Source organism: Carettochelys insculpta, chromosome 2, assembly GCF_033958435.1.
Source record: "Carettochelys insculpta isolate YL-2023 chromosome 2, ASM3395843v1, whole genome shotgun sequence".
Classification (NCBI taxonomy): Eukaryota; Metazoa; Chordata; order Testudines; family Carettochelyidae; genus Carettochelys; species Carettochelys insculpta.
Window position 1 is genome coordinate 253,750,814 of NC_134138.1, and position 25,534 is coordinate 253,776,347.

The 25,534-nt window shown below is 43.1% G+C and overlaps 1 protein-coding gene across 2 annotated transcripts in view; it reads left to right on the forward strand.

Annotated features, from left to right (window-relative positions):
* The window catches only part of CCNY (cyclin Y), a 197,351-nt gene that overhangs the window by 134,121 nt on the left and 37,696 nt on the right, over positions 1–25,534 (forward strand). For both annotated transcript variants that reach the window (XM_074985006.1, XM_074985007.1), the window contains exons 4-7: positions 12,721–12,821; positions 15,988–16,023; positions 18,051–18,108; positions 18,217–18,336. In XM_074985006.1, coding sequence (XP_074841107.1) covers positions 12,721–12,821; positions 15,988–16,023; positions 18,051–18,108; positions 18,217–18,336 — 315 coding nt within the window. The remainder of the gene's footprint in view (positions 1–12,720; positions 12,822–15,987; positions 16,024–18,050; positions 18,109–18,216; positions 18,337–25,534) is intronic.

Consider the following 25,534-nt stretch of genomic DNA (forward strand, 5'->3'; position numbering starts at 1 on the left):
TGGTTCTTCGAGATGTGTCCCCGTGGGTGCTCCACCACCCGCCCATCCTCCCCGCTTCAGATCTGTTTGGTGTTTTTCAGGAGCATCCGAGGCGGTTGGTCAAGGAACTGGCGTGGACCGGATCGCGCACGTGGCTGGGAGCGCGCAGGGGAGCGGCGCATGCCGGTGCATATGCGGTCCGGCAGAACTGCTGGAAAGATCTGATCTGCGGCACCGGGGCGGGCCTGACACCTATTGTGGAGCACCCATGGGGACACATCTCGAAGAACCATCGTTACTACGGTGAGTAACTTCTCTTTCTGCTTCAATGTATATTAACCAAATCTCTCTCATACATTCTAAAACTAACACATTTTTCTTGACAGCTGTTTCTTACTGTAAAAAACCCATGAGTTTCTATCCATATAGACTGGTAATCAATTTGTAGAAATTAGCCATGCTGCATCTGCTGAAGAACATAAGGGCCAAATGACCTAAGTGTTCAAAAGTGGCATCTGATTTTGGGGATTCTTAAGTTGAAGAGTGCCGAACTTTATAACTTACAGCTTGATGTTTCAAGGGTACTGAACAACCTCAGATTCAGTTGAAGTAAGTGATAGCTGAGGGTGTTCAGCTCTGCCTAAAAAAATCAGGCTTCAGATTTCTAAAGCTGAGCACCCAAAATAGATGATCACATTTGAAAATGTGGCTTGGTACAGGGAAACAGACAAGAGGACACAAACTGTGGGTGGTTGTGTTGCCTCCCTTGTTCAAAAACTGCTTGCCACAATACAGAGGAAAAAAAACTTTTCTTGTTTATTTTTTCCTCCCCAAGATCATTACTTGGTTTTAAGCTTTCTCAGATTACTTATTCTCCTTTTGTGATCTATAACCAGGAAGATTAGTACTTAGGAAAATGTTGTTCTCTGTACTGTATTTGAATGAAAAATTGGTATTCTCTATACTATATTTGAATGGTTTGATCTGGTAAGCAGTAGACATGTTCTGAGTTCAGGGTATAGCAAGTAACCGGAAGTGAAAAAGACTTATCTTGGAAAATGTGTTTCCCCATGCAGTTTTAGTTCTGTATAAGAAAATGTGTAGGTTTTTACACAAAAAGTTATAGCAGTTCAGGAGCTGTGTGGTTAGTTATAGCTCCTTTTTGCTACCATATGTAGCAAACTCTCACTGTTTCCTGAGTAGCTTTCTGTCACTTAATTGACAGTATTATCAAGTGGCCAATTTTGGTTCGTGGGATTTAGTTTCCTGTTGGTCTCTTCACTTCAAATGTACTTTACCAACATAGTGGCTAGTATGCTTTTGTAGAGTAATTTTGCTAGGTGTAAATCACTTCTCTTTTACCTAATCACAAGCAAGGTGGCCTAGAATTGTTCTGATTTACTGAACTCTCTGATAGTCAACCTGAAAAGTTTCAATTCTACATTCAAGGATCTAGCTAAGTGGTTTTTGTTTGAAGAATTAACATATAGGGATGATTGATCCAGCATAGCACTTTGTCCTGTGACCCTTCTTCAAAGAGAGACTAAGATGATAGATTTTAGAGTAGTGCTGAAACCCATTTACCATTACAATACTCACTTTAGTGGGAATTATCAAAATCAGCATTTAACTAAGGAGCTAAGGCACCTTTTGTCAGGTGTTCATGTTTTCTTCCAGCCAATTTTTAATCTAATTTTTGTAGCAGATTCCATTTTCCTTTCAGACTGAAGTGATAAGGTTTTTGTTAGGCCTTTAATACTTTGCTTTTAATCTATCTATTTCGGTTTTCTCAGGGATTTAGGTCTGGTCTGTATTGCAGAGCTGTATCACTATAACTACATTCCACAAGGTACAAAGAAAGCCGCATCACTGAATGATGTAGTTATATCAGCGTCATCCCCAGTATAGATAGCACTAGCTAAACTATTGCTTTTCTGGGAGGTGGATTAACTGTGCTGACAGAACTCTCTCCCATCATTAGAGAACATTTTAATTAAAGCACTACAGCAGCATAGCTCCACTGTTGTAGTTGCACTGGTGCAGTGTCTTAATGTACACTTGTCCTTTGTCAAGCTACTCTAGAGGACAAAAAAGATTGTGGCATTTCCTCTTGGCTGACAAAGAAATTTACATCCCTCTCTCTGCCTTCAGAAGGAAGGCAAACAGGAACCTGTATTTTATTTTTGCAGTAGCTGTTTTGGGAGCAAGGAGACTTTTGTTTTATGTCAAGTTGGATCAGTGTCCATTCGTGTCCTGAGCCACATTTCATCTCTACATGGTAGTACACTGGCTGCCACTGTCCATTCTAGAAATGCCTCATTTCCTGTACCCTGACCCTACAATGATACACAGCCTCTTGCACCCGTGTGAAGGCCCTCTAACTTCACTGGTCCTCTGTGTTGTTATAAGGGCCCTTATGTGTGGATCACCTTGCGGGCTCTGCTTTACTGAGGTACTTGTGCTTCAGGTCAGGCATGTGAATGGAGGGCATAGTTTGTAAAGCATTTTGATCCTTTTGGGATGAAAAGCAGAATGTAAATCTGAAGTATTATGGTGATTTATTATATGGACTATCCGAGGCCAATAATGACTTTGTTGCCAGTTCAAATATGTGCCGGTCTCCTTAAGATATTTTGATTTAGTGTTACTTGTGTGAAGGGAAGATCAATACTTGTTGGAAGAGTTACTGAGTGGCTCCCACACTTTTTTCTCTGGTAAATATTGCTAATCTGCTGTCTCCTCCTTTCCCGTGCAAGCTGCAGACGTTCTCATTCACTTGCCCTACCAAAAAGGAGACCAGCTGTTATTCTGATATGAAATGGAAAACTTTTTTAAAGGGTGAAATACTAGAAGGTAGCAGTCAGTTTTGTTTCATTCACTGTTTTTCAAGGTGAGAGAATACCACAAAAAATAGTCCTTAATGAAGTTACTGAGTATTAATTGCAGCAGTACACATGGGGTATATTTTGACTTTAGTAAAGCATTTCATGCAGTGTTGCGTGACCTTATCAATAACTCAGAGAAATGCAACCTAAATGCGGCCACTATAAGGTGGCTGCATAAATGACTGGATACCCATTCTCAGAGAGTTGTTGTTAATGGTTCATAGCCATGCTGGAAGGCCATAACAAATGGGGTTCCGCAGAGGTCAGTTTTGGGACTGGTTCTGTTCATTATCTTCATCAATGACTTAGATAATGGGGTAGTGAGTACGCTTATAAAGTTTGCAGATCATACCAAGCTGGGAAGGGTTGCAAGTGCTTTGGAGCGTAGGGTCATGATTCAAAACGATCTGGAGAACTGCTCTGCAGTAAATATGATGAAGTTTAATGCAAAGTTCTACACTTAAGAAGGAACAATCAGTTGCACTCTTACAAAATGGGAAATGACTGTCCAGGAGGGAGTACTGCAGAAGGCTAAATATGAGTACTGCCATAAGCTAAATATGAGTCAACACTGCAATGCTGTTGTGAAAAAAAGCAAACATGATTTTGGAATACATTAACAGGAGTATTGTGAGCAAGACACACAAAGTAATTCTTCCACTCTAAACTCTGAGCTGATTGAGCTTCAGTTGGAGTATTGTATCCAGTTCTAGGCACCAACCACATTTCAAGAAAGATGTAGAGAAATTGGAGAGGGTCCAGAGAAGAGAAACAAAAACGATTAAAGTTTGTAGAAAACATGACCTACAAGGGTTGACTGAAAACATTTTTGTTTAATTTGGAAAAGAGGAGATGTGATAGCAGCAGTCTACGAACTAAAAGGGTGTTAGAGTAGTGTCTTGATTTACGTGAGGATTGTTTCCCCACACTCGAGCTTAACTGCAGTTTTGCGTAAGTTGTGGTGGGGTATTTCTTCCCTGTGGAATGCACTTTCTGCAGCTGGGGACTCGGTAGGAACACCTGGAGATCCTTTTGAAAGGGAAGTCCTGTCAGTGGATTGGGGCAGTTAGAGGGAGGGCCGAGGGCATTAAGCCTGGGGTGAGTTAGAGCTGCAGCTGGGGCAGGGGGTTGGAGTTGAGCCAGGGTGGGGAGGGGGGAGGTTGAACTAGAGCCACACATGGGGGTGGTGAGCCAGAGCCATGCTCAGGTGATGAGCTCGGCCAGGGGGATGGGGTGGTTTGAACTGGGGCTGTGTGTGATGGGGGGTGAGCCAGAGGCGGGTGCGGGGGGTGAGCCGGAGCTGTGCATGGGCAGGGGTGTTTGAGCTGGAGCCATGTGTGGGGGGCACTGAACCTGGAGGGTGGGCGGGAGGTTGTGCCGGAGCTGTGCTTGGGTAGTGAGCTGGGCTTTGGGAGGGTTTGAACTGGGGCAGTGAGTCAGAGCCATGTGCGGGTGGTAAGTGGGGCTGTTGGGCCGGTGGGGGGGCTGAACTGGGACCATATGGGTCGGGGGGAGGAGCATGATTTTGAGTTGTGCTTAACTTGCAATTGCACATTTTAAGGGTTTACTGTACAAGGAAGTGGGTGAAAAATTGTTCTCCTTAACTTCTTGTTTCTTGTCCTTTGATCAAATGACTAAATTGCATCAAGGGAGGTTTAGGTTGAACATTAGGAAAAACTTCCTAACTGTCAGGATGGTTAAACATTGGAGTAAGTTGCCTAGAGAGGTTGCAGATGTCACCAGCCTCTACTTCCCTGGAGCTAACGACAAAACTAACTTGCCAGTGCCTTGGGTATAAAAGCCTCCAAAAACAAAACACAATCCAATGTCTTTAGTTATTTTTAAATCAAGCCTTTTTGGGATTCACCCTTTTTGCACATACTAAGCTTAAGGCAGTTTAAATTTTATCTTGTCTTCTCTTGACAGCAGCATCTGTGGAACAAACTCTGCAGAACTTGCGTGGTGACAAGTATCAGAGAGGTAGCTGTGTTAGTCTGTAGCTTCGAGAAAAACAAGAAGTCTTGTGGCACCTTATAGACTAACAGATATTTTGGAGCATAAGCTTTCGTAGGCAAAGACCTGCTTCATCAGATGCATGAAGCAGGTCTTTGCCCATGAAAGCTTATGCTCCAAAATATCTGTTAGTCTATAAGGTGCCACAAAACTTCTTGTTGTTCTCTCTGCAGAACTTGTGTTTTTTATCTTTACTCAGTGAGTGCTGGTTTTACAGCTGTTCTAGTTTTGGTAAGATATCTTGGGCTTGTCTACCCTATCACTTTCCTTCGAAGGAAGGATGGTAATTAGGATGTTGGGAGTTTACTAATGAAGTGCTGCGATGCATACCCAGCACTTCATTAAGCAAATTCCTCCCCACTGCAACTTCGAAGTTTTAAACTTCGAAGTACTGGCATGTGTCTAGCTGTGGCTCATCCGCCAGTACTTCGAAGTGCCAGGGCAACTTCGAAATCTCTTTACTCCACAAAATTTTACTCCCTTTAGTCCCTTTACTCCTCAAAAAGCTGTGCGGACACTCAGGGGGGCTGTGTGTTGACAGACTGGGCTTCCAGTTCACCAGACAGCACCGTTTGCTGAACTTCCGGTTGGCTGCTTTGTCAAGAGAGCCGCTGGGCAGTCTGGCCATTCTGTTGACAGAGCGGATTGCTTTTACTGCTCATGTGTGGATGTGATCTGCCGACAGAAGTTCTGCCAGATGATCTTTTCTGATGGTAACTTGTGTTGCCAGATGGCGATAGTGTTGATGTAGTCCTTATGTTTAAGATTTGAGCAGATCAAGTAATTCAAGCATTTTCTGAAAAACAGACGGGGCTGGTGAAGTGCAATACCTTTTTATTGGATTGGAAGTTATGAGAATAGCAGGATGGAATATGCTATCAAACAAAGCAGCAGTGTTCCCATAGAGTTACAGATGTCTTACGGAAAACAGCTGATTTTACCAGCTCAAAGAACTCCAGAATGAAATGAAAGTACTTTGAATTCTAGTCTCTCAATGCCTGATGTATAAATATGTAGCTACTTAATTAACAAGTCTGATTTCTCCCCTTCTGTATGCCTCTTCCTCATAAATCCTGTGGAATATGCACTGTTTTATTTCCTGTGATGGCCTATAACTAAATCAGGAAAATGCTGGTGACCCTGAGCTTCTCTGGAGGAAAGAGTGTAACTCCTCTGTACCCTAAGAACTTTGTATAGATCCTTCAGAAGCACATCTCAAACCTGTGAAATGGGTCTTAGGAGCAATTTTACCCATTCCTTAGCTGTAGGCACTAAGTTTCCATTTCTGGAAATCTATGGTATTTTATTATAGAGAGGGAGGAGCTGGCCACCCCCCAGTTGAGATTTCAACTGCTATCCCTGTGATAGGTTCAGTCACAGAGATCCACTTAAGACTGTCACTTGATGGACTGATCATACCACTGAGCCTGCCTACCAGTGTTCCCTGTAAGCTGAGCAATTGGGTGGCCACTGAGGAGAAACTCAAATGCTGCCCAGATGATTAGCAGAGCACCCACAGCCAGCATCATATGTTTCTACTGGTCGTTCATGTTTGCACATGTCTCAGTGCACATAACACTTATTCTGCACATGAAAGGAAAAAATTGTCACCTCCTTGCCTTCTGGGGTGCCCAGCCACCCTGTTCTGCTAAGTCAGAAGTTCTTTTCTCCCCCAGCAAGGCACAGAGTTGGGGTAACAGCCCACAGCAAAGCAACACAGACACTGAGAGCAGCTCAGCTGTGGGCAGGCTCAGTCAAAGGCATGTGACGCAGTATCCAGGTCCACAGCCCCTGTGGGACCAGATCCCCAAATAAATCCGTCTCACTATGCATAAAATTTATATGAGGTGAGCTCATAAGATGTTCCCCACTTTAGCAGTAAACGAGATGTAGGCACAACTCCCTTCCACCCTGGTAAAAATTATTTATAGCGGGTTTAATAATGAACAAAATTGATTTTATTGGGTATAAGAAGATATAAAGTAACAGAGAGGTAGCCGTGTTAGTCTTTGTTCTAGCAACACAAAACAGCAGTCATATAGCACTTTAAAGGCTAACAAAACAATTGATTAGGTGATGAGCTTTGGTGGTGCAGACGCACTTCTTCAGAGCTGTAGTTGCGAGTGAAGACAAACATATCAAACTAAGTTATTAAGCAGTAAAAGACAAATCAAGCCAGCTAAGGTTAATACTCCTAAGAATCTTTTTATGTGTAATTTCTTACCCTAACAGTAGCTCTAGCAGACTGGACAGCCTCCTAGTTTGGGCCCAATCCTTCCCCCCGTTCGGTGTTTAAATATTTCCAGAACTCACTTCGGTGGTAAGCAGAGGATTTCTGTTAACTCACCTGTTGTCTGATTTCTTGCTTATGTAATGATCTTTCTGAAGGGGAGAAACCATCGTGTTCCATTTCAACCTTTTCATGTTCCCACGGAAAAGTACCACATCCAAAACAGGTTCCAGCATCAGGTGATCTGATCACCTGTCTTGGCAGGATGAACGGTAGTCCAGGCTTACAGTAAGCACAAGATTATTCAAAGGTAATTGTCACGAGTTGGGACCATGAAGTTCCTAGAGTAGTATTAATGGTTTTCATTAGCACATCTGGATATATAAACAGTTGTATGTGTCTAACCTCAATTCCTGGAGTGATATGTACACACAAATAGAAATATATACATTCAGAAGATTACAAACTCTTTTATAGTCTACATGCTTATTTTCTTACACATGCCAAAAGTTGTGTTTTTTTTCATATGAACATAATTGAAATTTCAGTTAGTGTGGATAACAGACAGATTGGGGTGTGGGGGGTAGTTCCTGCTAAGTGCCAGGGCAAAGAGTGGGGCCCCATGTAAAAAGTTTGCTCACCCTTGCTCTAGACAAGCATCACTGGTAGATACCTGCATGGATACGGAATTGGTGTCCACATCTGCCAAATATGGTCTATCGATATTCATATCCATTGATGCCAGGACCTGTGGCTATAAAGTGAATAGCCACATATTTGCAGGATTCTAGATGTAAAAATTGTATCAGTACCCACATCCATATCTGCAAAAATGAGCACCAGATACCCACCTCTGCAGATGCAGATACCTACATATTTAAAGCAGATATATATGTGAATTTGTAGGGCTCAAATCACGGATAGTGCTGACTTGACATACAACTTCCATAAATGATACTGCCCCTCAAGGGGGAATGTTATACACTATTACAGTGCATACTTCCCTGCACACTGCTTCTCAACATGGCAAATTAGAAACCTGCAGGCCTCAAGCCCTACCAATCCCACAATGGGCTAATTCCATTGAAAGATGGACACAGCAGATGCCTTTTCTGCTTGGGAGATAGCTGCATGCCAAGGTGCTGCTTGCTGCATGTCCAGGTGCTGCTCACTTCACTCTTCATTCTCCACAGGCAAATGTGAGTCATGAGATGCATTAGCTGAAGCTTCACCTTTTGGAGCAATCTGTGAAAGTGTTTCTGGATCCTGAGGAGACAAGCTGCAGTGTCCAGGCACTAGACAGGCCAGCTGCCTCCAGTGCTATGTGTAGCAGTAGTCCCACAATTGAAGCAGACCATGCTGGCCTCACAAACACCTTTGGAACTGGAGCTGATGGCAGCACTGAAGTGCAGCCCTGAGGGGAGCTGCTCCAAAGCACGGAGGCAGATACCAGAGTTCTACTCCTCTTAGGAGGACAGGCTACCAAAGGTCTTGAAGTGAAGCCCACCTCCATCCCCAGGGCTGGTGGTAAGCAACAGACTGAGGCACAGACAGTCTTCTTTAGTCCTGATCTGAGCTCTGGCATTGCAGCCTGGGCCCCTGGGAAAGCTAGGGATGTCATCTGTACCAAGACACCTGCTGATACTGATTCCAGTCCTGGAAAAGTGTTTGTCTTGGCAACACCCACCATAGTGGTTTGTTCCTCCTCTTAGTCACCAGGACATACATTCTTGCCATCTTTGAGAAAGAACACTCTGAAATCTGTAGTCAACATCACTGAAAAGTCTGCCAGTGCTTCTGGGCTCAGCCATCTGTGCAGCGGAAATGGCGTTGGACTGGCTGATCCCAAACAGCACAGCCTTACTCTTGCAGTATATGTCATGGACCTATTGAGCCTACTGGAACCTTGCCACATGAGCCTCTAGGACCTGAGGAAGAGGTGTCTTCCCTATCTGTTTCTCTGTCCAGACTTCCTATACCAGCTAGGTTGCCTGGAAGATCGAGACCTTGGGACAGAGTAAGAGCAACATCCTGTATCAATATCAAAGGATCTGTTATCTTTGTCACTGAATAAGGCAGTGTCTTTGGCACTAATACCTACACTAGATGATTTCATGTCATTTTAAAGGGTCCTTATGAGAATTGCTGGGACTCTAAGGATTGAAACTTCAGTCTGAGAATCTCTAAGGTTTTTGGTGTGGTGTTAATCCCTCACTGGGCCAGATGCATTTTCCTCACAAAAGAAGGGAAGCTCAATCCAGATAGGTCCTTGTGGCAAGCACAATACCAACTGCAAAACAAGGAGAGAAATGGTGTTAGGTCCCTCAATCTGCATTTGAATATAGCGATGCCCACCCAACATGCCTTGTGTTGTCAGTACATGAAATATCGAAATCCAAGGTGCTTCTAAGGACAAGGACCACAAAGGCTTGAATTATGTGGGAGAAAATTCTTATTCCTTTACAATTCTGAGTGGAAAATTGCAAGGCCTTGCTGACGTAATATGACTTTCTGACCTGAGATGGAGTGAAAACCCTTTCTCTCAACTCCTGTACCACAAACTACACATGCTCCATCCCGTTGCTATCTTGTGACTTGTGTGGTCTCTCCAAAGAAGACAATGTGCTACAATAGAGTTGCCAGCCGCCTTTCTCCTCTGCAGTTCATCCCACCTCCATGGCATATCAACAAATGTGATAGTACTATTTGGAACCACATGAGATACAGTTCCAACAATACTGCTTTCAGAAGCAGATTTGCCCCATTCAACTGAATGCAATTTGCCACAATATTGATTAGCTGTATGTTAGGGATCATTGCTTGTTTCTTGGACTGTTGCCCTCTGTTTGGGTTTCAGTGAACTCCTTTGCCTTAGCACTTTTTATGGCGTGTCTACATATATTAGACAAATCCTAAGACACTCGATAATGCCCTTTCAGTTCCATATCTCATTTTCGTGTCTTGTTAAAACTTCAGATTTTGAAAAATGTCCTGCTGTCCATCTGCACAGAATTGAGACTTTTTGATGTTTGAGAGAGAGTGATGCTGACTCACCCAGGAACAGTCAATGGCCTGGGCTACTTACATGGGATGTGTGGTTCAGCCTCTAGCTCTGCCTGAGTTAGTTGTTGACTTAGATGTAAATTTCTCACATCCCTGGTGAGCGCCTTGACTAGAAAGGTATTGGCTATTCTTGGGTAAGGGTCTCTATCTCTCCCCCTTTGTGGTTTTTCTTCAAACATTGCAAACTTTTCCTGACAGTTTAATAGAAACAGTCTCACTTAAAGTGATGCTTTCAATGAAGCAGCATTTTCTAGTAAAAACAGTTCAATCAAAAAATTCCAAACTGCTCTTAGTTTATAAGCTCTTAGTTTATTGGCAAGGTTCCTTCCACTAACCTCTTACCTAGGTCATGACAATGGGATGTGGAAGCAAATGTATGTTTCCACAGAGAGCGCAGGGAAGGACAATGAATCCATTCTCTGCCATAGAAGGGGTGTCAGATGGCACTGCAGACATGGAATTGGACATGTTGCTCTGTCTTACAGGTCCATTGTCGCTGTCTTGTAGGTCCCTTGTCCATTTCGGGCTGAACGATGGTACTTTCAGAAATGCAGTGCTCAGTAGTGCCATGCTAGGGCTTTGGTTTAGTGCTTAAATTATAAATAGTGTTTACTAGTGTAAGTGTAAAGCAGTGAGGGTGGTATGACGTTGCTCTCTGTTGTTTATTGCAGTAGAAAAGTCTGTTGATTTATATGTAGTGAATCCAGTCCTATTTATCTTTAATTTTATAACAAAAATGTTCTTTGATATTTAAAAAGTATTATGTTTTTCAAAGCCTTTTCTTTTGCAGTGCGGGAGGTAGGGGGCAGAGATACTCTTCTGTCTGCATTTGTCCATTTTGTTCAGCTGTCAAATTAAGAACCACTGCTAATGAATCTGAGATGCTCTGGTTTTATTCCTGTCAGACCATGAGCATCATGAATGTGAAATGCATTGGTGAGCTTAATATAGAAATATGAAATAGAAGATGATAGGAAACAGGTTGTAAGTCACGTGAAGCTTAGTCGTTCTTCCGCTTCCTGTAATGCCAAATAATATATTTTACAGTATTATCACTGAGTGCCTTCACTCTTTTACTTCTTGCATTCCATGTGCTAATAGCTTGGATAAAACCAAATGAATCCCCAAGTATTTCTGGACCCCTGGGTATTTTGGAAAGGTGGTAAGCTTGCAGCTAATTTTCTGCTTTTGTACCATATTTTGCACCCTTTCTGAAATCTCCATGAAAATGTTGGTGACCTGAAAGTTGATTTTTGAAGTCAGGGCCCTTGACAGAGTGGGTGGGAAAGTTTTGGAATCATTTGAACAAACTTCCCTAGGAGAGCATCATAAAAACCTGATCTGTTTTCCAAGTGGCAAGCATCTTCTAGTACCTTTGCCCAACCATAGGGAAAGAACAGGAACAGATACACATGCAGTTTCTATCACTGGAGTTGAGCTAGTGCATGTTACCAAAGGAGGTCCATAATTTAATGGGAGAAGGCCTTCATTTTAGGATTAGATTGCCATAATGGAGTCCTGGATGTGCATTTACAGATACAAGACGCGTTGCATGGACTAAATAGGAAGAGGAGTACAGCAAGTCAGGATACCATGGTCCAGATCCTCAGCTGGTACAAATTGGCATAGTTTCATTTGTCTCTGTTAATTGCTGACCCAAATCTCATCCACTTAGTCATCACCCTTGAAAAGTCATTAACTGAGAGCTGCTGAGACAGTTAAATTTTTTCTTTAGGGAGGCAAAGTGTTAGCTACTCTTAAGTAGCTAATGGAAAGGCCCTTGCTTAAGAAATTCTCTCTTTGGTCTGGTGCCTATCACTCAGTTTCGGACTGGCTCCCTCTGGCCATTGCTCTCCACCAAGTTCAAATGCTGCTCAGATGGTGGCAGAAGTTTTGCAGAAAGCAAATTTTGTATTTTTTGTAAATAAAAGTTAGAACATAATTAAAACAAATATGACTTCTAGTGTCTGAGTTTTTCTTCAGAGGAATCTTATTTTCTCCTCACAAGTTTAAATATTTTGTGGTTTGGGGTGTTTTTGCTCTAAGCCTTCTGGTCTCCCAGGTGTATTCCCCTTGACTTTCTCCTTTTTGCCCATTGTATAATCTTCAGTGTTTTTTATTCTTTTTTTCTCCCATCAAGCTCTTCCACATTATCTGTATCACGTCCATTTATAAATCCCCTGTATCATCTCCTTTCCACGGATGCTCATGCTCCTTGATCCTTTTGGAATAAGGTCCAGAGTGGAGAACTTGCTCGTGTTTGCTTTCTAAATGTGGATGCTGAAAGTATTTGTGGAGGCAGGTGAGGTCACAGAATGAATTCTCTGGTAGGTGTTTAGATCACTTGTGGCTTCTCATGCTTTTAAGAAAGAACCATTGGGTGGAAATGAGATGATTTTGACATTTCTGAATGTGTTCAGGACGTGATCATCTTTGAAAGAGTGATATCTCTCTCTCTCTCGCTCACTTTCTCCCCTTAATTGTGATACCTCCTCAGGAAAAGATTTTTGTTACATAATGGCCATTGTTCTTTTGCATGTTATTTTCTAGCATCCGCATGGGCAACTGAGAAGGAAATACAGTTCCTGCTCCACTATTTTCCTGGATGACAGCACAGTCAGTCAACCAAACCTCAAGTATACAATTAAATGGTGGGTGGTGTTCAATTCTTTGATTTTAAACATGCATTTTTATTATTTCTGAACAGCCACTAAGCAAGCACTGCAGAGACCAAGCTGCAAAGTAGTTGATTTTTTAATCCACACTGCACACATTCCCACAAGAATGTAGTGATGAATTTCAGTTTAACTAGTGATGAGTGAAGCAGTCTGATTGGCTGGTTTACTTTGAATGAGCACTCAAAAGTTAAGATGCATATTTGCTTAGCCATGATGTTTTTCCTAAGATTTCCAGAACTTCCTGCTTCTTTTGAGATGAAAAAAGTACCTCCAGATTTGGCTTCCACACACAATGTAGGGAGGCATTGCACAGCAGTAAGCTTTGTCTAAGGAGTGTACCTCTGGCTTATCTTCTGTTGGCTTCTCAGCACAGCTTGTTTATGCTCTACTTTCACTAGAAATTTTTTTCCTGTTAGAGTTTTGTTCTTTGCTCTGTACAGTGGAGGAAAAATGTGAGAGTAGATGATGTTGGGTTTTTTTGTTTTTGTTTTTTCCCCCAAAAAAGATGGCTCTTATCAATCCTGTTCAGGTTGAAGTCATCTGTAGTATCTTTATCTTTCTATACCCACATTTTGATATAAGGTTTAAATAATGATTTATGCTGCAAAGATACTTACGTAAGAGATGAACACATTCAGACTCATCTATAGCATTAGCAGTCACTGTCATGTTTTAATTGCTATAAAAAGGCATTTACCTATGAGTTGTACAATGTCTCCTGAGCTGTGTGTTTTTTTTTCCTCCCCTCTGGTATATTGCCGTATGTTTCATTGCTCTTTTTTTAAAATTTTTATTAAAAATAATAAAGTAGAGGACAGAGGGGCGGCACAAAAGCCCCATCTTGTCCTGTTCTTCTTAACTGAGCGAGGTCGTTGGGGCTTGTTCCAAAGTCACTTAAAGCTGTCTCATTGCATTACTTGATATTGGCCCTAGTTTAAAGGAGAGGGCACAGCATTGGCTCCCTATTGTAGGGGATATTTCAGAGTGGATGGAGAGGGAGTGTGTCAGGAACAGGAAGGGGAGGGCCAGAACAATGTTCATTCTGGTAGTACCTGCTGGAGGAGTGACTCCTTTGGGGCTGCTGTTTACCAGTGTAAGTAAGAATAGCCCTTATGGTACTTTTGAAAGGGCTGGATTGACTCCTGAAGAACTCCAGGTTTAGCTGGATGGAAGGATGATGGAAAGCTACTTACGTCCACATACCCCTTCTATTCCAGATACGCTGATTGCTGTCTGATCCAATATGTTACTTAAAAACATACCACACACCATCTTAAGTTAAAATTTTTAGGCATCTGACTTAATCCATCAAAGTTGGGAAATGCACACCCTGTCCTCAAATTACTCCATAGGTTTCCAAACAGTGGGTGTTTTTCTTCTCTGTGGAGTGATATTTTGATTCAGACCCTCTAATTAAGGGCAACAAGTAGGGCTATGCTTTCAGATGCCCATAGGTCAGTCTACTGAAGTCTAATGGTGTTCCATGTGGTGTTTGTGCAGACAGAATCTGGGATGCGTTTTTTGTCTTAACTCATAGCTTCATGATTTTTTTCAGTCAAATCAAATTTTTTTTCATTCTCTCCCACCCCCTGTGCGTGGGGGTGCGTATGCGTTATGTGAAATATTTAGTATCTTTTAACATCTTTTTTTTTTAAAGTTGTAATTTCAGATATGGTTAAGCTGTTAAATCTAGAAAATTCTAATGCAACCATCTCCAACAGTTAAATCCTATATTGCCAAAACAAAATGTAGTGTGCAATATACAGCTTTCATCTTCATCTGAGAAAAAAAATCTTTTCCGCAACTTTTTTAGCTGCTTTGTTGCCTACCATATGAAATTCCACTAAGGGACACACACAGTATAGCTGCAATCTGATGAGTTTTTTTTTTTAACATGTTGGGTGTCGTCTGAACCACAATTGTCTTATAAAATTTCTGATGAGAAATTGTGAAACAACCAGTTCACTTTTTTAAATGGTGACTTCTATGTCTGATATATTAAAGGGAAATACTAGATTAGAATGTAACAATGAATCATTGATAGAACATATTATCAGTGAAAGGGAGCCATCAATTGCATTCTCAGTCTTTATTCCCCTGTTAGTTTTGGCAGCTCCTCAGGATGTTAAAACAAGCAGTTGGGTTGGTAGCTATGCTTTGTTTTTGGTGTTTACTTTCCACAGCTGTGGGATTGTTTATAGTCAGGAGCTAGAAACTCTACAATAATTTGAGGACATCATATATTCCTTGTTCTTGGGTGTTAATTAGATTAGTTTGTCATATTTGCACACAACTAACATTTTTGAAGTGCGTGTGAATACTCTCATGTTTTATTTTTGAGTTTAAATTTCAAGTAATGAGCAAATATAATGCTGGACTGAGAGCAAGAAAAATGCATAAATATGCTAAGAAAAAATAAGTAAATTGTAAGCTACTAAAAATTTACAATTATAAAATTTCTGAGGGGAAATTGTGCAAAAAAAAAAAATTAGGAGGCTGGTATTTTGATAGCTAAATTGGGAGACAGCCAACAGGTACTGGATTTAAAAGTGGAAGTCACACGGGCCACTAAAGGGGAAATAATTCACATTAGCTCAATAGCATTAGCAAAACCACGAAAACAGAGAGCAGATAATAGGTGAAAGTCCTTTTATTAATGACTGACCGTTTTTGCATACCAGAGAACATCTAGTTCTTCTAAGGCCTTATTTTGCATCTTTGAAATCAATGAGCATTTTGTCATTGACTTAAATTGGAGTAGGCCTTTAAATAGAAGATACAGTATGAAGAACATGAGATGAGCCAGAAGGAAGAAAAAAATTATGGAAATATGTGACTCAATATATAAAATATGAATGTTCCCTATGGCAATTTATCCACAGTGAGAAGTGGACACAGGCTGGTGAGCAAAATATTCCTAAATCTGTTTCTACAGTGGATTTCACTACCATCAAATCCTGGACAGCAAATGTGTTTTAGATCATATTGCTTATCTGAGCTGTTTTCTGTTTTAAATTTTGTAATAGTTTGTGTGTGTGTGTGTGTGTGTGTGTGTGTGAGAGAGAGAGAGAGAGAGCGAGAGAGCGCGATTTATCTTAAACCTGGTTTCATGGTATTAACTCTGTATTTTTATTTACAGTGTAGCTCTTGCAATATATTACCACATAAAAAACAGGTATGTAACCGTCTCTGATTGAAGATGCCTATTTAAAATAAAGTTTTAATTTTTTCCCCATAGGTTGTAGCTTCTCCCCGCCCCCGTTTACCTTCATGTTACAGAGACTTCTCTATAGATTTCATTGGTTTTTTGGGAATAACTTGACAGTTTAAAAATAATTTAATAATAATGATGATGTGTGGTTCAAATTCATTGTTGTATTAGGAAATTTGGGCATGTGTTTACCAATTTCAGTTGCATACACTATGATCACCTTACTAATAAAAATGTGAGTATGAATTATGACAAATTTAAACTGTCTTGCAATGGTTTCTAGTTTGCTATTTTGTAAAATTCACTGTAGAAAGCATTGTGTTAGTGAGTAATTACCAGCAGTGATTGGGCATGAAATAAAAATTCCTATATTGTGGGAAGAGAACGGCATTGAAAGTAAGTTAGTAGCTTCAGGGGCAAAATTATTCACCAGGGCAAGTGTGCCTATACCAGGTAATGTTTTTGTTTGGCTTTAGCTCAGATGTCATGATTCAAAGATGAAGATTAGGAAGGAGGTGAGAGAGAAAATATTATAAATTAACTATAAAGTTAAACTCTTTGATAGCATAAAGTGAATAAATTGACTTTTTTAACAATTCCGAGAACACTCTTTAAATAATCTTTCCCAAATTTTTTTGGAAGGGCTTTCACCTTCTCTGATGTTTTGTTTTCAAACAGGTCTTTTAATCAGGGGAGGAAATGAGTTGGTCTCAGTCCAACAGAACATTTAAACATGCTTACATTTAACCTTGTGAATAATCTTACTGACTTCAATGCACCTACTCACATGTTTAATGTTATGGATGTTCCTGAGTGCCTGGGCAGGTCTGAGCCTCAGCGTGGCCCAGTTTTGTATCAACATCCATGTACGCTGAAGCCGGTGGGACTCTGTCTACATGGGTGGGAGTGGCTGCTTCAGCATGTACCTGTGCAGCATCCGTAGGGAAACAGTTAAACTAACTTTATAAAAATGCTGTAAAAGCCTGATCCAAAACATATCAGAAGTCAATCAAAGGACTTCATAGACTGCAGTGGGCTTTGGATTGGGACCTAGAAGTGCAAAGTAAGGAAGCTGAAAAACAGATAAGTGGACATCTTTGCTAACTTCTTTCAGTTTATAGTAATCGTCTGACACTATGTAGAATACTACAGACTTGAGTGAGAGAGTAGCTTGAAACTATAGTAGGTACACAAGATAAGCACTGGTAAAAGTGTTTACAGGGTTGTCTTGAGGAGTATGTCTCAAATGTAATGCTTAGGACATTCACCCTGGGTGAGGATTAGGTGAATAAATGGGGATAGAGCCCTCTTCCCCCCTCCCTACCCCCCCCACTTTTTTAATAACACAACTGACAAATATTTTCTGCTCTCATTTTGATTTTATATCTAAAAGGCATCCTTGTCAATAATCTGAGAGCTGTGTGCCAGGCGTTTTCCTGTTGGAAAAGTTGGCTGCTCTTACTATTCTGAGAGGTAAATCTATCCAGAAAGAACTACTACACTATTTTCTGTAGCTGTGCATTGATGCATAGCATGTTGTAAATGCGCCCTCTGCTGTACTCTTCAGAAGCAGTGGTAGAAGTGAAGAAAGCTCTATTCCCTTTTCTTAAAACACAAACATGAAATGACTGTCCACAACCCAAGATTAAAATGATGATTGTTCATGACTGTCTGGATTAAAGTAACCGTTTGAGGGCAGCACTGTCATTCATGCCTGAGGAACAGTAATAACTTTCCAAGAGTTTAGTTTCCTAGCACCAAAAGTGAAGCAGCAGTTTACATAGGATATATCAAATATTGTTAATTCCTGGCTGGTTTTGAGTAGATCGGATTTGGTTGTAATATCAAAGTGGAACCATTTTATAACCAAGATTACCAGCAGAACCAGTGCTACAGTTGGTGATGACTTACTTTAGTTTGTAAAAGATGTTCTCAGTCCTATGTTAGGCAATGACATTGCAATGTTGCTTTTTTTTTTTTTCTCCTTTCAGGGACACAGAGGGAAGAACGCTCTTAGATATTTTTGATGAAAACCTTCACCCCCTTTCGGTAAACTCATTTACCTCTTACAGTCTTTCATGAGACCGAGTCAGCTGCCTTTCCCTGTGCCTGTGTGTTTTAGACTCAGTCACCTGTCTGCAACTGTTTCTTCCCCAGAAATCCGAAGTGCCACCGGACTATGACAAACATGACCCAGAGCAGAAACAGATTTACCGCTTTGTTCGGACTTTGTTCAGTGCTGCTCAACTGACAGCTGAATGTGCCATTGTCACCCTGGTGAGTGTCTGTGAAATGACATCAATCATTCAACAGATCCACCCTGCTTTCCTGAATTTGTTCCTGTGAAGCTGGACTGAGATGGATGTTAGGATGTTGTTAGGGAGTTTGTTCTCATTACACTTTAAGATGAAGGAAGTTATTTGAGAGGGAAAAAGTGCATCTGTTGTCTTGGAGAAGAAATGATTGAAATTTTACAGGTGGCTGCATTGCTTGTATGTCACAGTCAGGTTTACAGCTTGCTCAGACAGCATGATAACATTACAGACCACCACAGTGACTAAATAAAACTCAGGTGAGATAAGTGTCTTGGTCATGTGGAATGTTAGGCACTGAAATCATTCCACTTTGGTCAGGATTACTGTATATCATGATAGCTTCCAGGCAAGATAATTCTTGACAACTGTCAGTAGCTTAATGGCATTAGTAAGGGTTATGGCTGCACAAAAGCTGCATGAGTGACTGGAGCATGTTGGTGGCTACTGTTTTTTCTTGTCGTGTACGTGTCTTTTGGGAGCATGTCAGATGAGTGAACAATGGAATAGCTACGTATGAAGTTTGTCTACCTAAAAATAGAGTGCTAAAGATGAAGGGCCAGATACTTAGCTTATTTAAATAGGCATAGTTCCACTGATTTCATGGGCTAATAGAGGTTGTCTGATTTCCACCAGCTGAGAATTTGGCCTGAACTTACAATCCCACTTATCCTGATGGGCTTCCTCAGGTTTCAGGCCTGGTTTTTACTACACTCTTGGCTCAGGGTTTATAAAAAGCAAATAGGTTAGTTATTTTCACCTCTTCCAAGAGGGTTTGTAGGTCTGTTTTTACCTGGTTTATTTTTGGGGTGCAGGAGGTGAAGTTAGAGACAGAGCCTTGATGTTTGACCCCATTCTTGCTCTTTGACGATTACTATAGCTTTGCATCACTGAAAACTCTCCCTTTCTGAGGCTGTCTACACTACCTCCCTATTTCGAAGGGAGCATAGTAAGTAAGGTGTCCAGGAGATTGTGTTGCGGTGCATATGCAGCCTTTCATTAAGCTAATGCTCCCCTATGGCAACTTTACAGTGTCGGCTCGTGTGTAGCTGCGGCTCACCCTCTGGTACTTCAAAGTGCCTGGGCAACTTTGAAGTCCCTTTACTTTAATGAGATCTGAGGAGTAAAGGGACTTCCTGCAGCACTCCGTTAATAGTCTCCCAACACCTTGCTTACCATGGTCCCTTCGAAGTCCGGAGCTAGTGTAGACACAGCCTGAGAGAGTATAGCTTGTGCTCCTGACTCCCTTCAGTGTATGTCAGTGCCACCTGTGAGTTGGACATGGGTATTGGTGGATGCTGCAAATCAACTGTTTGGCCCAGCCTCTATCCATAGTTTCACACAGTGAGTTTATTCCTCTGTTCATGCAGAAGTAGTGCTTAATTTAAAGAGCTTATTGTCATATACAATGGGACACTCTTGCAGGAACTCCTGTTATCCAAACTTACATTATATGAACCATTGTGAAAGAGATTTCTCATTGTGTTTGAAAAGAAAGGCTTGTATTATTCATGGCCATAATTTAGCAACAGTGCTTTGTGTCAGGCTGTGACATCACAGCTCTGTACTTCCTTAGATCTTGTTAATCTGGTCACATTTGAGGGAAACTGACAGTACTCTACTCCTGTTGTAGAGAAATAACAAATAATTAAAGCCCAGAGCAAACTGATTTGATTTTTTTGATCAGTTGAGCATACCATTTGAATTATTGACAATACTTTTGTCTTAACTAATGAGCACCTCTAGTGATTGGACCCTGAGACATAATCTCAAATGACTTAGGCTCTGTTCTGGGTTGTATGAGCGTGGGCAAAACATTCATAGCTCAGGCTATGTCTAGACTGCAGGGTTTTGTTGATAAAACCCATGGAGAGTCCAGAATGCAAACCAAGCTTGTCAACAGTAAGTTGATAGAATGGAGCACTTTTGTTGAAAGCTGTACCCTGCTTACTGCACTGTTGAGGAAGGAGGGATAGCTCAGTGGCTTGAGTGTTGGCCTGCTAAACCCAGGGTTGTGAGCTCAATCCTTGAGGGGGGCCATTTAGGGATTTGGGGCTAATAGATCTAAAAAAAAGAAGGGGGGCGGTGCTTGGTCCTGCCAAGAGTGCAGGGGACTGGACTTGATGACCTCCCGAGATCCCTTCCATCTCTATGGCATGTGATTCTGATCTGTAGACAAAATGTGGGCCTGGATGTTGCAGGGGAGGCTTTCTATTGACAGAAAAGGCCTTCAGGACACCACACAGGTGCTGTGGTGGACACCCTGCCTACAGCAATCAGCACTCTATGGTTTCTGCCTCTGGCCCGTCATTAAGCAGTAGGGAACCGGGGAATCCTGTGCCAGGAAGCTGAGGGCATGTGAGCAGCAGAGCTACCATCTGTGGTCCCTCACAGCTGCACCCTTGTTGAGAGCACTGCCAGATGGCAGAGCAGCAGGGAAACTGAGACACACACGTTCCCTGAGGGAGCAGCCTCAGAGGTCCCAGAGAGAGGTCCCTTCCTGGAGTGGGCCTGAGATTCAGGCTGTGCTATACTTGTGGGCAGAGGAGGAAGTCCTGCAGGACCCCTGAGCCAGGCACCGCAACACTGAGGTCTATGGCCGAGGCCCTGGCCAGCTGGGGCTACCCCCGCTGTGCTCTAGAGTAAGTGAGAGCTAACGTGAAGGAACTGAGGTAGGGCTATGCCCAGGCACGGGATGCCACAGGCCAATTGGGGGCAGAACCACCCTCCTGCCCCTATTACCAGGAGCTTACCCAGATCCTGAGGGGTCAGGAACACCTCATGCACTGGCCTGAGTCTCGACTCACAGCTCAAGGCCCCCCCACAACGGAGCAGGAGCCCAGGGAGGAGGAAGAGGATCAGCCACCAGAGGGCTAACCCTGTGGGAGCCAGACTCCAATGCTAGCAGCCTCATCATGGTGCTCATCCTCATCAAGTCTCCAGCAGCCAGGCCACCTACCGGGCATCCTCCAAACTTGGTGTGGGTCCCTCTGGTGAGTGCCCAGCACATGCTGCAAGCGTCGCTCGGGTGGGACCTCGTACTGCAGTCCCAGCAAGTGGAACCATGTGCAGCAGTAGTGTGCACCAGCAGGCAGCCCACGGGCACAGGCAAGGCATTCTGCTGCCAGGCTCATGGGAGGTAGCCTGGCCCTCCCTGAGGTCCACTCACACCTGCTATATTTGGAAGCAGCTTGCCACAGGGGTGTCAGTTTGACCCTAGACTAGACATACTGAGGTATGCGGCACACAGGCATGTCCGCAGGCATGAAGAAGCAACTGCTTCCCTGGGCAGCACTGGAAGCTGCAGGTATGAGTGGGCCACGGGGAGGACTAGGCTGCTCCCAGCTCATGTGTCATCCATGAGGGGACTGCTTTGTTGCCCCTTGGCTACTAGCCTATGGAGCAGGGGTGGGGCCCCCAGTGGTCAGAAGACTCCCAGAGGCCCCATGGAGCCCCCGTGCAGCAGGGCCTGCTGTGCAGGCCACACATGGCTCTGCTCCTGGGACATCTCTGTCCCTTGGCCCAGGGGGTGTTGGTTGATGTTCACAGTGGGGGACCCAGCTTAAGGAGACACATTGCATGAATGACTCACCATCTCTCCTCCGTGTGTTCCGTACAGCCAGCCCTGCACCACCCAATGGCTGGGCCACCTCACGACACCACCAGGCCGCCCCCGGACCCAGAGGAGTCAATGCGGGGGTTCATGAGGAGTTGATGCAGTAGCACATCACAGTGGTCCATGACATACACAGGGCAATGGCGCGCTACCTCAGGGTGGAGGTGGAGTGGTGATCGCGGGCCTGGGATGAGTTCATGTCCTGCTATGATACTGTCATCAGTGTCTGCCAGGACATGCTGGCCCAGCTGCCCATGGCCTTCTCTGCCACCCTGCACCCTCCTCTCCACCTGCACAATGCCCTGGATTCATGTCTGATCCATCCCATGGGTGAAGGCGATGGCCCCTCCTGCCTGCCCGTACCCCACAGCAGTCACTCCTCATCCATACCTGTCCCAGCCTAGCCCTGACAGGGGCCTTGAATCTGATGCTGCTCAGGATCCTGCTCCACTTCCAATTCATGGTCCCCCACCCTTCCCATGTTTTGAGGCTTTCCACCCCATGTCCAAAGCCCCACCCCCCATACTGCAAATGGTCCACAGATGGCTGCACATCACTTTTTTGTAAATAGTTTTGAATTGCAGTTTTTCTTTTGTGCATGTATGCCTCTTGTTCAGTAAAACCCACTTAATTGTTCACCACATATGCATTTGTCTTTATGCAGGGGTGGAAAAGAGGACAGGAGAGGGATCTTGATAGGTATGGGGTAGGGCTGTAGGCACAAGGCCCCCTGCTTGGGGGACTCTGGGAAGAGTTACTGGGGTCTTTTGGGGAATCTCTCCCTCAGGGTCTGCCAGATCTGCAGCCCTTCCCAGTGGGCCTGGTGGATGACAGCTGTGCTTGGCTGCTTGCAGGCACACCTCTATCCCTTCTACATGCTGGCCAGCATTCCTCTTGCTAGTGATAATCTTCTAACAGCTGTCCTGGGTATCTATTTAATAGAATCTTGTTTTGTTTTAAAAAATAAAAGTGAATTGCAACAATGCTGTTATTTTATCTTTTGTTTAATCTTGATGCCCTATTGTGTGGAAAGGGTCTGGTGGTAGCATAAGGATATTTGGAAAAATTAGATGTCTGCAAGTCACCAAGGCCTGATGAAATGCATCCTAGAATCCTCAAGGAGCTGATAGAAGAGGGAAAGTCATGGGAGACAGGAGAGATTCCAGAAGACTGGAAGAGGGCAAATATAGTGCCCATCTACAAAAAGGGGAATAAGAACAACCCAGGAAATTACAGGCCAGTAAGCTTAACTTCTGTGCCAGGAAAGATAATGGAGCAGGTAGTTAAGGAAGTCATCTGCAAGCACTTGGAAGGCAGTAAAGTGATAGGGAACAGCCAGCATGGTTTTGTAAAAAAACAAATCATGTCAAACCAACCTGATAGCTTTTTTTGACATGATAACGAGACTCGTAGATAAGGGAGAAGCAGTGGATGTGGTATACCTAGACTTTAGTAAAGCATTTGATACGGTCTCGCATAATATTCTTATCGACAAACTAGGCAAGTCCAACTTAAATCGCGCTGCAATAAGGTGGGTGCATAACTGGCTGGCTAATCACACCCAGAGAGTAGTTGTTAATGGTGCTCAATCCAGCTGGAAAAGCATAACAAGTGGGGTTCCTCAGGGGTCTGTTTTGGGACTGTTCTGTTCAATATCTTCATTAATGATTTGGATATTGGCATAGAAAGTACGCTTATTAAGTTTGCAGATGATACCAAGGTGGGAGGGGTTGCAACTACCTTGGAGGATAGGGTCATAATTCAGAATGATCTAGATAAATTAGAGAAATGCTCTGAAGTAAACAGGATGAAGTTTAATAAAGATAAATGTAAGGTGCTGCACTTAGGAAGGAATAATCTGTTTCACACATACAGAATGGGAAAAGACTGTCTAGGAAGGAGTACAGCAGAAAGGGACCTAGGGGTTCTAGTAGATCACAAGTTAAATATGAGTCAACAGTGTGATGCTGTTGCAAAAAAAGCAAACATGATTCTGGGATGCATTAGCAGGTGTGTTGTGAGCAAGACACGAGAAATCATTCTACCGCTCTACTCTGCGCTGGTTAGACCTCAGCTGGAATATTGTGTCCAGTTCTGGGCACCCCAATTCAAGAAAGATGTGGAGAAATTAGAGAAGGTCCAGAGAAGAGCAACTAGAATGATAAAAGGTCTGGAGAACATGACTTATGAAGAAAGGCTGAAAGAATTGGGCTTGTTTAGCTTGGAAAAAAGAAGGTTGAGTGGGGACATGATAGCGGTTTTCAGATATCTTAAAGGGTGTCATAAGGAGGAGGGAGAAAACTTGTTCTTCTTGGCCTCTGAGGAGAGAACGGCTGTGTCTACACGTGCCCCAAACTTCGAAATGGCCATGCAAATGGCCATTTCGAAGTTTACTAATGAAGCGCTGAAATGCATATTCAGCGCTTCATTAGCATGCGGGCGGCAGCGGCGCTTCGAAATTGACGAGCCTTGCCGCCGCGCGGCGCGTCCAGACGGGGCTCCTTTTCGAAAGGGCCCCGCCTACTTCGAAGTCCCCTTATTCCCATGAGCTCATGGGAATAAGGGGACTTCGAAGAAGGTGGCATCCTTTCGAAAAGGAGCCCCGTCTGGACGCGCCGCGCGGCGGCAAGGCTCGTCAATTTCGAAGCGCCGCTGCCGCCCGCATGCTAATGAAGCGCTGAATATGCATTTCAGCGCTTCATTAGTAAACTTCCAAATGGCCATTTGCATGGCCATTTCGAAGTTTGGGGCACGTGTAGACGTAGCCAACAAGAGGCAATGGACTTAAGCTGCAGCAAGGGAAGTTTAGGTTGGACATTAGGAAAAAGTTCCTAAGTGTCAGGGTGGTCAAGTACTGGAATAAGTTGCCAAGGGAGGTTGTGGAATCTCCCTCGCTGGAGATATTTAAGAACAGATTAGATAGATGTCTATCAGGGATGGTGTAGATAGTGGTCGGTCCTGCCATCGGGGCAGGGGACTGGACTCGATGGCCTCTCGAGGCCCCTTCCGGTCCTAGTGTTCTATGATTCTATGATATCATCTAACATAAAATCTGCTCCATATTACATCAATTCTAAATTCACAGACTAGGGGAAGTTTAAAATCACTGCCTATTAATTCTTTTTTCAGCAGTGAGACAAAGCCTAAAACTCCTGTTGGGCTCAGTTTTTTGCATCTTCCATACAATGGTGTATACCCTGTGGTGATTTAAGAAGAAAATACCTAAACCAGATGATTTAATTCTTCAGTAATGACTACAAATGCTTTTCTTTGGAGCTGTGCAGTTCCCTGCTATAGCATCAGTTGCAGTGCATAATCATAGAAGAAAACGAAATGGAATTGAGTTGACTTCTGCTTCACTGAAAACATTGCCAAAAAGCAAAGTTTAATAGAATGGGGGGAAGCGGAGGGAATCTGTTTTTCCAAAGGAAAAAGGACAAATTCATTCAGGGAACATGTGTTTATTTTCAGACTTCTAAAATCTTCGTTTCCCTGTGCACCCAGAACTTCCACTTAAGTCAGTGGGAATCCTGGCTGTTTTAGGAAG